This window comes from Takifugu rubripes, chromosome 16 (assembly GCF_901000725.2).
Source record: "Takifugu rubripes chromosome 16, fTakRub1.2, whole genome shotgun sequence".
Classification (NCBI taxonomy): domain Eukaryota; kingdom Metazoa; phylum Chordata; class Actinopteri; order Tetraodontiformes; family Tetraodontidae; genus Takifugu; species Takifugu rubripes.
Window position 1 is genome coordinate 13,152,927 of NC_042300.1, and position 15,000 is coordinate 13,167,926.

General features: G+C 47.5%; 1 protein-coding gene across 1 annotated transcript in view; it reads right to left on the reverse strand.

The window, feature by feature from the left end:
* The window catches only part of LOC101062360 (E3 ubiquitin-protein ligase TRIM9), a 26,112-nt gene that overhangs the window by 5,437 nt on the left and 5,675 nt on the right, over positions 1-15,000 (reverse strand). Inside the window, exons 2-5 of the mRNA XM_029849307.1 lie at positions 7,403-7,498; positions 5,808-5,930; positions 2,558-2,668; positions 1,759-1,912 (exon numbers count right to left, since the gene is read on the reverse strand). Of these exons, the coding sequence (XP_029705167.1) occupies positions 1,759-1,912; positions 2,558-2,668; positions 5,808-5,930; positions 7,403-7,498 (484 nt within the window). The remainder of the gene's footprint in view (positions 1-1,758; positions 1,913-2,557; positions 2,669-5,807; positions 5,931-7,402; positions 7,499-15,000) is intronic.

Genomic DNA, 15,000 nt, shown 5'->3' on the forward strand with positions numbered 1-15,000 from the left:
CAGGGCGGGAGTGACGGTGCTGAAGGCTCTGGGCCGGGGAACAGGGAACAGGGCGGGAGTGACGGTGCTGAAGGCTCTGGGCCGAGGAACAGGGCGGGAGTGACGGTGCTGAAGGCTCTGGGCCGAGGAACAGGGAACAGGGCGGGAGTGACGGTGCTGAAGGCTCTGGGCCGAGGAACAGGGCGGGAGTGACGGTGCTGAAGGCTCTGGGCCGAGGAACAGGGAACAGGGCGGGAGTGACGGTGCTGAAGGCTCTGGGCCGAGGAACAGGGCGGGAGTGACGGTGCTGAAGGCTCTGGGCCGGGGAACAGGGCGGGAGTGACGGTGCTGAAGGCTCTGGGCCGGGGAACAGGGCGGGAGTGACGGTGCTGAAGGCTCTGGGCCGAGGAACAGGGCGGGAGTGACGGTGCTGAAGGCTCTGGGCCGGGGAACAGGGCGGGAGTGACGGTGCTGAAGGCTCTGGGCCGAGGAACAGGGCGGGAGTGACGGTGCTGAAGGCTCTGGGCCGAGGAACAGGGAACAGGGCGGGAGTGACGGTGCTGAAGGCTCTGGGCCGGGGAACAGGGAACAGGGAACAGGGCGGGAGTGACGGTGCTGAAGGCTCTGGGCCGAGGAACAAGGCGGGAGTGACGGTGCTGAAGGCTCTGGGCCGGGGAACAGGGAACAGGGCGGGAGTGACGGTGCTGAAGGCTCTGGGCCGGGGAACAGGGCGGGAGTGACGGTGCTGAAGGCTCTGGGCCGGGGAACAGGGAACAGGGCGGGAGTGACGGTGCTGAAGGCTCTGGGCCGGGGAACAGGGCGGGAGTGACGGTGCTGAAGGCTCTGGGCCGGGGAACAGGGAACAGGGCGGGAGTGACGGTGCTGAAGGCTCTGGGCCGAGGAACAGGGCGGGAGTGACGGTGCTGAAGGCTCTGGGCCGGGGAACAGGCCGGGAGTGACGGTGCTGAAGGCTCTGGGCCGAGGAACAAGGCGGGAGTGACGGTGCTGAAGGCTCTGGGCCGGGGAACAGGGCGGGAGTGACGGTGCTGAAGGCTCTGGGCCGAGGAACAGGGCGGGAGTGACGGTGCTGAAGGCTCTGGGCCGGGGAACAGGGCGGGAGTGACGGTGCTGAAGGCTCTGGGCCGAGGAACAGGGCGGGAGTGACGGTGCTGAAGGCTCTGGGCCGGGGAACAGGGCGGGAGTGACGGTGCTGAAGGCTCTGGGCCGAGGAACAGGGAACAGGGCGGGAGTGACAAGACGCAGGTCGGAGGAGGGGAAGGGTCCATGAAAGATACCTTCTGAGCTCTCCGTCCCCATCTCAGCCTCAGCGCTTTCTGATGCCTGCACCTGTTTCCTTAATGGGCTCTCGTGCACATCTGCAAATATGAGGTCAGTTTGCAAGTTTAATGTGAGCGGACGGGCGCATGAGATGGTGCATAAGGTAGAGACACGTAGGAGGTGGACAGGGATGGAAGACGGGCCAGAGTCCGTCCCACATGGCTCCAACCAGGTTGGATCAGTGAGCGGTCAGATCATCATTAGACGTTAATGGACGGTGAATAACTGATGCAGCGTGGACACGTTTGCCCTCTGATTAGGGAGTGTTCTATAATCTCCCCGCCACGTTTATGGTTTGTGGTGCTGCATTAAAGAAGCGTGTTTACCGGTGCCTCATGTTGAATCTCTTTAAATGCAGAAGGACTTTGGACAGTTTCCTGGTGTCTTGTGACGGAGGAGATCCAGCGGGGCAGATCTCTAGATGACCTCTTGTCTGCTCACCTTTGCTCTGGCAGAAGTCCAGCTGCAGGATGGTCTGCATCAGCGAGTCGGTGTTGAGAGTGAGGTCAAAGTCAGGGCCCACCTTCGGCTCCAGGGCCCCCTTCACCCACTGTTCCTGAGACGATGTTACCCGCTTGATCAGAGCGTCTGAAATCTGCGCACACACACACGCACACACGCACACACACGCACACACACACACACACGCACACGCGCGCGCACACACACACACACACACGCACACACACACACAGGCAAGTCAAGCAAACATTCTTCAGGAAGTGATAAACAAATGCAGGAATGGAGAATTCTTCCATTTCCATGACTTTGTGTGCACTAACACCCTCGGCTCCTCGGCTCCTCGGCTCCTCGGCTCCTCGGCTCCTCGCCTCTGGGATCAGCTGCATTAGTTTGTGATCATCACACTGTCTGTGTGTATTAATGCAGCTCAAATATTTAAGAATAAAACTGGATCCCTGCTAGGAGCCAGAGTGCCTCAGGAGAAAGGACAGTGGGTCCATCCCATCACTCCAGACGCAGGAGCTGGGATTAAAGTGGATGTTTGCAATAAACGGTCAGGTAAATTATCAAATACTCCTGGATTTACATTTGGCACAATTTAACATTAGGAGCCTCTTGGATTATCTTTCAAGCAGGAAGTCACACAATCACACTATTCATGTGAAATGCAAGTGTGTGTGTGTGTGTGTGCGTGTGTGTGTGTGTGTGCGTGTGTGTGTGCGTGCGTGTGTAAAACCTGGTCACCTCGCCCCAGACACATAAGGAGGGGATCAGATACCTGCAGGAATCCGCTGGGATCGTTCTCTTTCAGGACTTCCAGGCAGAACTCCATCATGCCGGTGGTCTGACGCAGCTTCATGGTGCAGTGGGTGATCTGATCGCGCACCACCTGATCACAGAGCACACAGGTGATTATATATTATATATATATATTAGAATCACAGGTGATTATATATTATATATATATATTAGAATCACAGGTGATTATATATTATATATATTAGAATCACAGGTGATTATATATTATATATATATATTAGAATCACAGGTGATTATATATTATATATATTAGAATCACAGGTGATTATATATTATATATATATATTAGAATCACAGGTGATTATATATTATATATATATTAGAATCACAGGTGATTATATATTATATATATATATATTAGAATCACAGGTGATTATATATTATATATATATTAGAATCACAGGTGATTATATATTATATATATATATATATTAGAATCACAGGTGATTATATATTATATATATATTAGAATCACAGGTGATTATATATTATATATATATTAGAATCACAGGTGATTATATATTATATATATATTAGAATCACAGGTGATTATATATTATATATATATATTAGAATCACAGGTGATCTGAAGGTTTAAGCAGTGCTGACAGAAAGAGTTTAGAAATCAGCTGTGAGGAGATGAAGGAAAGGACCGTTTTGATGGGTGTCGCAACAAGCTGAGACTGACTGACAGGTCAGAACTGTATCACTCTTTCATGTCATCTCAACTGCCGTATCACTCTTTCATGTCGTCTCAACTGCCGTATCACTCTTTCATGTCGTCTCAACTGCCGTATCACTCTTTCATGTCGTCTCAACTGCCGTATCACTCTTTCATGTCATCTCAACTGCCGTATCACTCTTTCATGTCGTCTCAACTGCCGTATCACTCTTTCATGTCGTCTCAACTGCCGTATCACTCTTTCATGTCGTCTCAACTGCCGTATCACTCTTTCATGTCGTCTCAACTGCCGTATCACTCTTTCATGTCGTCTCAACTGTCGTATCACTCTTTCATGTCGTCTCAACTGTCGTATCACTCTTTCACATCTCAACTGTCGTATCACTCTTTCACATCTCAACTGCCGTATCACTCTTTCATGTCGTCTCAACTGTCGTATCACTCTTTCACATCGTCTCAACTGTCGTATCACTCTTTCACATCTCAACTGTCGTATCACTCTTTCATGTCGTCTCAAATGTCGTATCACTCTTTCACATCGTCTCAACTGTCGTATCACTCTTTCATGTCGTCTCAACTGTTGTATCACTCTTTCATGTCGTCTCAACTGTCGTATCACTCTTTCATGTCGTCTCAACTGTCGGATCACTCTTTCACATCTCAACTGTCGTATCACTCTTTCACATCTCAACTGTCGTATCACTCTTTCACATCTCAACTGTCGTATCACTCTTTCACATCTCAACTGTCGTATGAAAGGAAAGAAGTGTGTGCTGACGGTGGGATGCAAATACTTGCTTAATTATGCCGTTAAGCAATGGCTGTCGGAATGATTTGGAAAAGTTAATGAGACAGTGTCGATAATTAGTCCCCTCATTACTCTGTGGCTAATGAGATCAGAATTAATTATCAACATGCAAACAGTTGTAGAAGCTGTGGAGTGCAGAGAGTGAGTCTCTTTTCTTGGCTGCTTCCATCAGAATGCAATAACTTGTGTTCCATTACTGCACAGATGGTGTGAAATGTTGAGCGTTAAGAAAGTCATCGTGGAGGATTTGGGATGAAGAAACATTCAATTGTTCCATTAGGCTAACCCTTAGCCTAACCCTGACCCTTAGCCTAACCCTGACCCTTAGCCTAACCCTGACCCATAGCCTAACCCTGACCCTTAGCCTAACCCTGACCCATAGCCTAACACTGACCCTTAGCCTAACCCTGACCCATAGCCTAAACCCTGACCCTGACCCTTAGCCTGACCCTAACCCTAACCCTGACCCTTAGCCTAACCCTGACCCATAGCCTAACACTGACCCTTAGCCTAACCCTAACCCTTAGCCTAACCCTGACCCTGACCCATAGCCTAAACCCTAACCCTGACCCTGACCCTTAGCCTAACCCTGACCCACCTTCCACTGATCCCACCTGTAGCGAAGCCCCCTGACAGGCAGTCATGAGATGATCTTATCACCTTAATTCTCCTGTGCAAACATCAAGTGTGAAGCATGAAAGCCGTTAGCTGCCTCCCACTTGCTCAGCGCAGCGGCCTGACGGCTCTTTCAATATGTTCCAGATTCATTTGAAATTAATTTAAAGCTGAGTCGACTGGAACATGCTAATGTATGCCCGGATTTGAAATAGAACACTCAGTTCTAACATGATCCAAAGTCTAATCCCAGCGCGGTGCACTCCATCTCACCACAGATTATTAGCATGTGCATCGCTAACTTGAATCTGTAACGATCAAATTTAAATTTAAAATGTAAAACAACACTTGCAGCCTGATTTTAAAGGCTCCTGAACTCAATAACTCAGGTTGGGTTTTAGTTAATCTGCACATCTGTCTGGATCGCTGAATAATCCATGGATTATCGTGACTTCCGGACCAGAAAAGCGTAGAAAAGAAAGAGAGATAATAAAAGAAAAGTGGCTCTCGTCTTTCTGCGCGTCTCACATACAAGATGTGCGCAGCTGGAAAAGAGAATGAAACATAATATTTTCTCTGGCACATAAAAACGCTCCTTTATGCTAATCTGTGGTTTGTTTGGAGCGTTTGTGCTGATGTGGCCCAACCATCTCGTCCCTCCGTCCTCAGGCTGCTGATCGGGACAGCAGCTGTCCCCGTGGCGTCTGTCCAAACGCTCCGTCCTCCCCCGTCCCCAGACGGTCAGACGGTCGGCACGTTGAGGGCGGGCACGCGTCCATGTGATCCCGGGTTACTCAGGAAACCCCAGGCGGCGGATTTCCACAGCCCAAATGAAACATTATGATCCACATCCGAGACTTTTGGAGGTATTAAAAGTTGATTCTTTTTAAATCAGCTTATCTTTCTAGTTTCATTTGATTTTGAATGGATATTCCGTCTGCGGCGCTGACACACATTTCATGAATCCTGATGAGGTTTGAGTGCCTGTTTAGTCAGTTAATGCAGCCTAATTGTTGACCCTGGATCAGCGTAAAATATTAGAGAGCCTGGGAGAACCAGTAATGTTCTAAAGCAGACATCAAAGGAAAGATGAGCCCACTTTACCTTCAGTTTGTACTCCTTCTCTTTGGTGACTTTGGTGAGCAGTTTAGCCTTCTGTCGAGTCAGCGCCTCGATCAAAGAGTCGCACTGCGCCACGAGACACGCCTCGAACTCCACGCCGCCCTCCTGTAACGCCGCCACAATTATTCACACAAACACAGCAAATGTGTGTAAAAGACGGGAACCCTGCTGAGCAGTGTGAGTGTGATCGGGCATCTTATTCAACGTTGTTGCTACTTTCAGCATCAGTGTGTAGGACTCACGGTTGTGTATTATTACCACACGAGAGTTCTGTTAATGATCTGGTGGTTCTGATTCTGGGCCTCTGCTCTGACAAATATAGATCACTGATGTGTTTGTTTCATGAGCAGAACGGAGCGGCTTCACATTTGTTAACATGCAGATTTGATTTCTATTCTTGTTCCAAACACCAGAATGAGGTCCAGCGGCTAAATTTACTCCTGATTAGCATGTTTGCGTAACTCTCTGCTAGCATTCTCCCTCTCAACACCCCCCTGATCCAGGCTCCGCTCCTACGGGAGCCCGTTAGCCCAGGAAACAGAGTTTAGAGGCAGCTAACGCACTTAAAACATCCAAAATGACTCTGTGCTGCCGGGAGGGAACGCCCACGATGGCTGCACATGTAGAGAACTGGCTTCAATGAAAGCCTTGGAACTGTGTTTAATGAGAAACCTGATGCTCTGATGTGCACGTGGCAGCTACGGGTTAGCGTCTTCAGGGCTCTTTGATCTCCACGGAGATGATGAAGCCGTTAGCGCCTCGTATCAAGCTTCCTCTCAAGAGTCGCACACTTCAGATTTATAGGAAGGTTAGATGCTGATCAGCCTTCATCCATCTGTCTCTGCTAAGTGCGTGTGTGTGCGTGTGTGCGTGTGTGTGTGCGTGCGTGTGTGTGTGCGTGCGTGTGTGTGTGCATGTGTGTGTGCGTGCGTGTGCGTGCGTGCGTGCGTGCGTGCGTGGAGGGGCAGCAGGCGGGACGGCTGCACTACCAGCAGCACGAGCCAATAAGAACAAACGTAATGACAATAATTACAGTCAACAATCAGAGGATGTCCTAAATGTCCAACATCAGCAGACCGCATCAATAAATTATTGATTATTAATTATTAGCTCTATTAATTATTAGCTCTATTAATTATTAGCTCTTTAATACAGCTGTGTCATAATTTAATATTTACAATAGGACTCTATCGGCATCCAACCCTCCATCTCTCCCTCCTCCATCCACACCTGCAATAGACCCCACACACACACGCACACACATGCACGCGCACGCACACACGCACACACACACACGGCTAGTCTGCTAGCATCATAGTGCTGCAAAAAACTGTTTTGGATTTGAAAACTTAATTGAATAGTATTGAAACACTCTGATTTCTGTAATAACTAAAATTTGCTCTTCAGTTACTACAATGTTATAAACATGATCAGGTCCAAACACAGAGAACAGAGGAGCACTTTGATGCCTTCACAGGTATGAATATGTGCTGCTGGCATGGTGAGGAACGTGCACTCACCTGTTGAACGTGCACTCACCTGTTGAACGTGCACTCACCTGTTGAACGTGCACTCACCTGTATCTGCTGCAGCAGGTTCTTCAGATGCACCAGGAACTCTTTGGCATCTTTGGCCTTGTCCGAGATGCCGTTCAGGGCCTGGGAGAGCTGACACTGCAGAGACACGGGCGTTCCTACATCACTATACATATTAATGTATGGATGGCACGGGGGGGCGGGGGTGGAGGGGGGCTGAGATGTGAGTTACGCAATGGTAGCCTGACAGATTAGTCTCCCTGGATGCTCCGATTATGTCTGATCCCGACCCGGAGCGTGACAGAGCCTCTGCTGTGTCTTAATAATGGGGATTAACTCTGGAATCAAGATTAGATGCTGCTTCATTCTTTAGACAAGCAGGAAAACAACAACGTCCACGTCCACGTCCACATCCACCTCCACATCCACCTCCACCTCCGCGTCCACCTCCACCTCCACCTCCACCTCCACGTCCGCCTCCACCTCCGCCTCCACCTCCACCTCCGCGTCCACCTCCACCTCCGCCTCCGCCTCCGCCTCCGCCTCCGCCTCCGCCTCCGCCTCCGCCTCCGCCTCCACCTCCACCTCCACCATTACGTCCACCATTATCAGTATGGAACCAACAGAATAACACAATAAACCTTTGGTGTTATTGTTAGAAATATCAGGGTGATATAGGGTATTATCAGCCTATATATCAGGGTAATATAGGGTATTATCAGCCTATATATCAGGGTAATATAGGGTATTATTAGCCTATATATCAGGGTAATATAGGGTATTATCAGCCTATATGTCAGGGTAATATAGGGTATTATCAGCCTATATATCAGGGTAATATAGGGTATTATCAGCCTATATATCAGGGTAATATAGGGTATTATCAGCCTATATGTCAGGGTAATATAGGGTATTATCAGCCTATATATCAGGGTAATATAGGGTATTATCAGCCTATATGTCAGGGTAATATAGGGTATTATCAGCCTATATATCAGGGTAATATAGGGTATTATCAGCCTATATATCAGGGTAATATAGGGTATTATCAGCCTATATATCAGGGTAATACAGGGTATTATCAGCCTATATATCAGGGTAATATAGGGTATTATCAGCCTATATATCAGGGTAATACAGGGTATTATTAGCCTATATATCAGGGTAATATAGGGTATTATCAGCCTATATATCAGGGTAATACAGGGTATTATTAGCCTATATATCAGGGTAATATAGGGTATTATTAGCCTATATATCAGGGTAATACAGGGTATTATTAGCCTATATATCAGGGTAATACAGGGTATTATCAGCCTATATATCAGGGTAATACAGGGTATTATCAGCCTATATATCAGGGTAATATAGGGTATTATTAGCCTATATATCAGGGTAGTACAGGGTATTATCAGCCTATATATCAGGGTAATATAGGGTATTATCAGCCTATATATCAGGGTAATATAGGGTATTATCAGCCTATATATCAGGGTAATATAGGGTATTATCAGCCTATATATCAGGGTAATATAGGGTATTATTAGCCTATATATCAGGGTAATATAGGGTATTATCAGCCTATATATCAGGGTAATACAGGGTATTATTAGCCTATATATCAGGGTAATATAGGGTATTATCAGCCTATATATCAGGGTAATATAGGGTATTATTAGCCTATATATCAGGGTAATATAGGGTATTATCAGCCTATATATCAGGGTAATATAGGGTATTATTAGCCTATATATCAGGGTAATACAGGGTATTATCAGCCTATATATCAGGGTAATATAGAGTATTATCAGCCTATATATCAGGGTAATACAGGGTATTATTAGCCTATATATCAGGGTAATACAGGGTATTATTAGCCTATATATCAGGGTAATATAGGGTATTATCAGCCTATATATCAGGGTAATATAGGGTATTATTAGCCTATATATCAGGGTAATACAGGGTATTATCAGGAGGAGACACGTGTCTGTGACATTTCTTCAACTCTAAATGTCCAAAAATAAGCGTTTGTGGCTCTGTTGCAATTTTAAAGACGTCAATAAGAAGATCACATGACCTATTTTATATATTTGTTCTTACTGTATAGAAAGTCACGGACAGGCTGATGGAAACAATGAAGACCAAGTTCTGTCAAAGTACATTGGTTAAGAATTCTGACCTCTGCTGTGTGTGTGTGTGTGTGTGTGTGTGTGTGTGTGTGTGTGTGTGTGTGTGTGTGTGTGTGTGTGTGTGTGCTAGTAAGATAAAGAGAGACAGTCAGTGGAAAATAAGAGAAGACAGGACAAAGGAAACCCACATGCCAAGCGGTGATGGATCTGCTTCACTATCACCACGCCCAGATTCCCCACCTCCTAATCACACACACACACACACACACACACACACACACACACACACACACACACACACACACACACACACACACACACACACACACAGCAGAGGTCAGACTCGTGACAGAATGATCACATTAGGGGCTCTGAAAGATCACCTGAAACAACTTCCTTTTTCTCTGAATGATGCTGAAGATCGTTCAGGATCAATAACAATCCATTTAATCCATTTAGGATTTAATCATTTGTTTTAAATGACATTAGTCACATTAGTGTCTGTCATTGATTATTACACATTTTATTATCTCTCACACACACGCGCGCACACACGCACACACTGCTGGTTCTTCTACATATAGAAAAGTAAATCTCCCACTGCACATATGTATAATCCTCTCTGGACATCCTCACACACACACACACACACACACACACACACACACACACACACACACACAGTGATTTTATCTCTGTGCACATGGAGGAGGGACGTGTGGAGGTCACGGTTCATGAATCAAGCCAACCCTGCAGAGCTTCTCATTGCTGCTCACCAAGAGGCCATCTGGCCCAGCAAGCTGTCTGGTCGGTGTGTGTCTGTTGGCGAGTGTGTTGTGCGTCTGTGTGCGCATGCCAAGATGCTAACAAGGGGAAGACAAACGTGCTCTGAGGAGCCTCCTGTATTTGTCTGGTTCTTTGTTCCTTCAGCTGCAGCTCTGGCCACCAGGTCAGAGTTGGGAGCACCATTCACGCCTCTCTTCTAATTGCTGACCTGCTTCTTTCATTGATTTGATCAGCCTCAATTTATTGTATTAAATCCATTGGTGATCAAATATTAATACTGGGTCCATGTGTTGAGCTGTGACACAGCATCCTTGCTAGACATCATATCAGGAACCAACAAGTCTGAAGATCAGGACCCAGGATGCACAAACAGACTCCTCTCTGAGGAACTCCTCTCTGTCCAGGCTGGAAGAGCATAGAGTGGATTTGCCCCTATTTTCCCTTTAAAAGCAGATATTGCTGTTACACTCAGCTGGATTTTTGAGTTGTTTTAGCCTTGATATATAAAAACCCCAACGATCCCTGGATTTAACCTGCTCTGCTGCCATGTCAGCAAGCTCCTAATAATCACAAGAGCCAACACAGTGGGACCAGTTACCAACCTCTGCCATCCTTCAGATCTAAAGTATTTAAAAATATCTTTGCCCTTAGCACCAGAGGAATAATCCCATCTCTATACAAGCGAGACTGGGCTCCATTTCTACCATCTGCAAAGTAAAAGTAGGTTATTTGGGGGGAAATGTGAGCTCTCAGGTGATCTGTTGCACTGAAAATGGAAAGTGGAAAAATCATTTAAAGTCTTGCTAAATGTCAAGTGCTTCACAACAGGCCTGGACGCACCCACGGGTCTGCGTCTAAATTTGGCTCCAGCTACGAGGCGTCAGCCCACTGTGGAGCCCAGTACGGCTGCAGACCCGTGACCAGAGAGAGAGATAAGGGGGCGAACACACACCCTAAATGGAAACAGAACAGGGAAACAATGACAGATCTTTGGATCTCACAACAAAAGCTCGAGACCACCTGCAGAGCAGAGATGAGCAGAAAGAATTTCCTCACTTGTTTCTTTTGCCCTTGACCTTTCCATCCTCTGTTAATGTTCCAAAATGCATTGTCATCTCTCTTCAGTGGCATCAAGCTGCTCCAGAGCCCCTCTCAGGAACAAGAGCTGCTGTCTTATTAGCATATTAGAGCAGTAATGGAGGAGCGTTGATAGATAATGCAGAAAAGAGGGAATAGGTCTGGCTATTAACCTTCCAAAAGAGCCTCCCAAATGTGCTCTAGTGGAGCAGACAGTGTTCAACATCGATATCGGATCGTCGGGATTGTTCACTGTTCAGAGCAACAGCACTGAGCTGTGATGAAGCCTAATTTTATACTTAAAAGTCTCAAGGTGATCAGGAGCTCTGGGGAAGCACGATGGCCACACTCAATGATGAAGGCTGTGATGTCAGAGGTTTGGAAAGGGCCATAAATCCATCGGTCAGTGGAGTGGGGGTGTTAAACTACCCAGACAGCAGCGGGGCGTTTCTGTGGTTTGAGAGCCGGCTGTGACAGGCTGCTAATGCTAAAGTGTTGCGATAAAACCTTCTGCAGCGTAGAAGCTAGCACCACACTTGGATCATCTCCACGAGTGTTGGACAGGGCTGTGGTGGCTCTGACCCTGTCAAAGTGGGACGAGAGGGTTAAACCCTCCCGTTCGGATACGCCCCGGAGTTAAAAACCTCCATATTTATTCTTTTCACTCATGTTTTCAAATGGGATCATTTTCTTGCCTAATAAAAGATTCCTGTTTTTTCTGGTTCCAGATGAATCTAATAAAACCGGAATAAACCAGCGTTTATTATTATTATTGGTTGGATGGATGGAAAGGGCTAGCAACGAAGAATTAGCTTAATGAGCCCAGGGAGCCAATTAGCTCAGCAGGATGGGGTGCTGCTCCCCCGCTGTTCTGCTCTGAGCCGACACCCGATCACATGACTCCAGAGAGCGCTCAGTGGAGTCATGTGATCAAGTCTCGATCTGCTCACTTTCAGAAGTTACATCTGCTGCAGCGGAATCAAAACTAGGAACGCAAATCAAACTGTTCTCAAAGCGGCAGTTGAGAGAATGAAAGAAGTTCAAGCTAGAACCTGCTCATTTAAACCTGCGCATCCTTTCCTCTGATGAGGAGCAGACTCAAACGAGTGGTCGGAACATCCCGGTCCAGATAAATATGACCGTCATGTTTAAAAGAGCAGAGCTCCTAAAGCAAAGCAGACTTCCCCTCGTGCGCTGCACCAGAACAGCCACATGTTCCTGCACCCGTCTTTCATATCTGGTGTTTGGTGGAGGTCAACACCAATCTCCTTTCCCCTTCCTCCTCTCCTCCTCTCCTCCTCTCATCCTCTTATCCTCTCATCCTCCGGCCACCTGCCCCTGCGCCGCTGCGCTACTCGGCCATTTAAAGGCTAATAAACCAGCGCAGCGGCACCGTGCACGCTTCATAATATTCAGACATCCTGTTGTTCTCTTGCCTTCAAAAAACATCCAGCATGAGTTCAGTTACAACAGCGTTTCTGTGCTGTTGTTTCATGCTAACGTGAACAAAGTCACTGTTAGTGGGTGACGGGTATTTGTAGAGACAGATTCATATAAAACCACAAACTACGGGTTAGGGTTAGAGGGTTAGAGGGTTAGGGTTAGAGGGTTAGGGTTAGAGGGTTAGGGTTAGAGGGTTAGGGTTAGGGTTAGGGGGTTAGGGGGTTAGGGGGTTAGGGTTAGAGGGTTAGAGGGTTAAGGTTAGAGGGTTAGGGTTAGAGGGTTAGGGTTAGGGGGTTAGAGGGTTAGGGTTAGAGGGTTAGGGTTAGGGTTAGGGGGTTAGGGGGTTAGGGTTAGAGGGTTAGGGTTAGGGGGTTAGGGTTAGAGGGTTAGGGTTAGAGGGTTAGGGTTAGAGGGTTAGGGTTAGAGGGTTAGGGTTAGGGTTAGGGGGTTAGGGTTAGAGGGTTAGGGTTAGAGGGTTAGGGTTAGGAGAACACATATCCCCATTTTTCTGTCTATTTGTGAATGCTGGTAAGTGTTCAGTCTTGTGTCACCACGGCAACACAATGTTCTAATATCCGATGTCCGCAATCTTAAAAAGAAGTCTGACATCAGCTTTCTGTTGCTTACCAAAAATAGATCACAGATGCGCTCTTCTGCGCACGTGCACGGATCAAGTGGGTTAGCAAGAGCGGCGCAGCCGGAGGAGAGGAAGTGGAGTAAAGTGTGCATTAACCTACATGCACGGCACCATCCAGCAGCACCGCCCGGAGTTACTACTGATGTTACTACTGATCTCCACTCTGCCACTGCGCGGGTGTGTGTGTGTGTGTGTGTGTGTATGTTTGTGTGTGAGTGTGTGCGTGAGTGTGTGTGTATGTTTGTGTGTGTGTGTGTGTGTGTGTGTGAGTGTGTGTGTGAGTGTGTGTGTGTGTTTGTGTGTGTGTGTGTGTGAGAGTGTGTGAGTGTGTGTGTATGTTTGTGTGTGTGTGTGTGTGTGTGTGTGTGAGTGTGTGAGTGTGAGTGGGGGTGTGTGTGTATGTTTGTGTGTGTGTGTGTGTGTGTGTGTGTGTGAGTGTGTGTGTGAGTGTGTGTGTATGTTTGTGTGTGTGTGTGTGTGTGTGTGAGTGTGTGAGTGTGAGTGGGGGTGTGTGTGTATGTTTGTGTGTGTGTGTGTGTGTGTGTGTGTGTGAGTGTGTGTGTGAGTGTGTGTGTATGTTTGTGTGTGTGTGAGAGTGTGTGAGTGTGTGTGTGTGTGTGTGTGAGAGTGTGTGAGTGTGTGTGTATGTTTGTGTGTGTGAGAGTGTGTGAGTGTGAGTGGGGGTGTGTGTGTGTGTGAGTGGGTGTGTGAGTGTGTGTGTATGTTTGTGTGTGTGAGAGTGTGTGAGTGTGAGTGGGTGTGTGTGAGTGGGTGTGTGTGTGAGTGTGTGAGTGAGTGTGTGTGTGTGAGCGTGTGTGAGTGTGTGTGTGTGTGTGTGAGTGTGCGTGAGTGTGTGTGTGTGTGTGAGTGTGTGTGAGTGTGAGTGAGTGTGTGTGTTTGTGAATGTGTGTATGTTTGTGTGTGTGTGTGAGTGTGTGTGTGAGTGTGTGTATGTTTGTGTATGTTTGTGTGTGAGTGAGTGTGTATGTTTGTGTGTGTGTGTGTATGTGTGTGTGTGTGTGTGAGTGTGTGTGTGAGCATGTATGTGTGTGTGTGAGTGTGTGAGTGAGTGAGTGTGTGAGTGTGTGTATGTGTGTGACTGTGTATGTTTGTGTGTATGTTTATGTGTGTGTGTGTGTGACTGTGTGTGTGTGTGTGTGTTACAGGATGCCCCCCCACGAACAGCCAACAGTGGCAGGAAAACAGCCTTTTCACAGTAAGAAACTTTAAGCTGGACCGGCTCATATTATGGGAGGACCATTATGGACAGATGGGAGGAGGAGGAGGAGAAGGGGGAGGAGGAGGAGGAGATGGAGGAGGAGAAGGAGGAGGAGGGGGAGGAGATGGAGGAGGAGAAGGAGGAGGAGGGGGAAGAGATGGAGGAGGAGAAGGAGGAGGAGGGGGAGGAGATGGAGGAGGAGAAGGAGGAGGAGGGGGAAGAGATGGAGGAGGAGAAGGAGGAGGAGGGGGAGGAGATGGAGGAGGAGAAGGAGGAGGAGGGGGAAGAGATGGAGGAGGAGAAGGAGGAGGAGGGGGAGGAGATGGAGGAGGAGGGGGAGGAGATG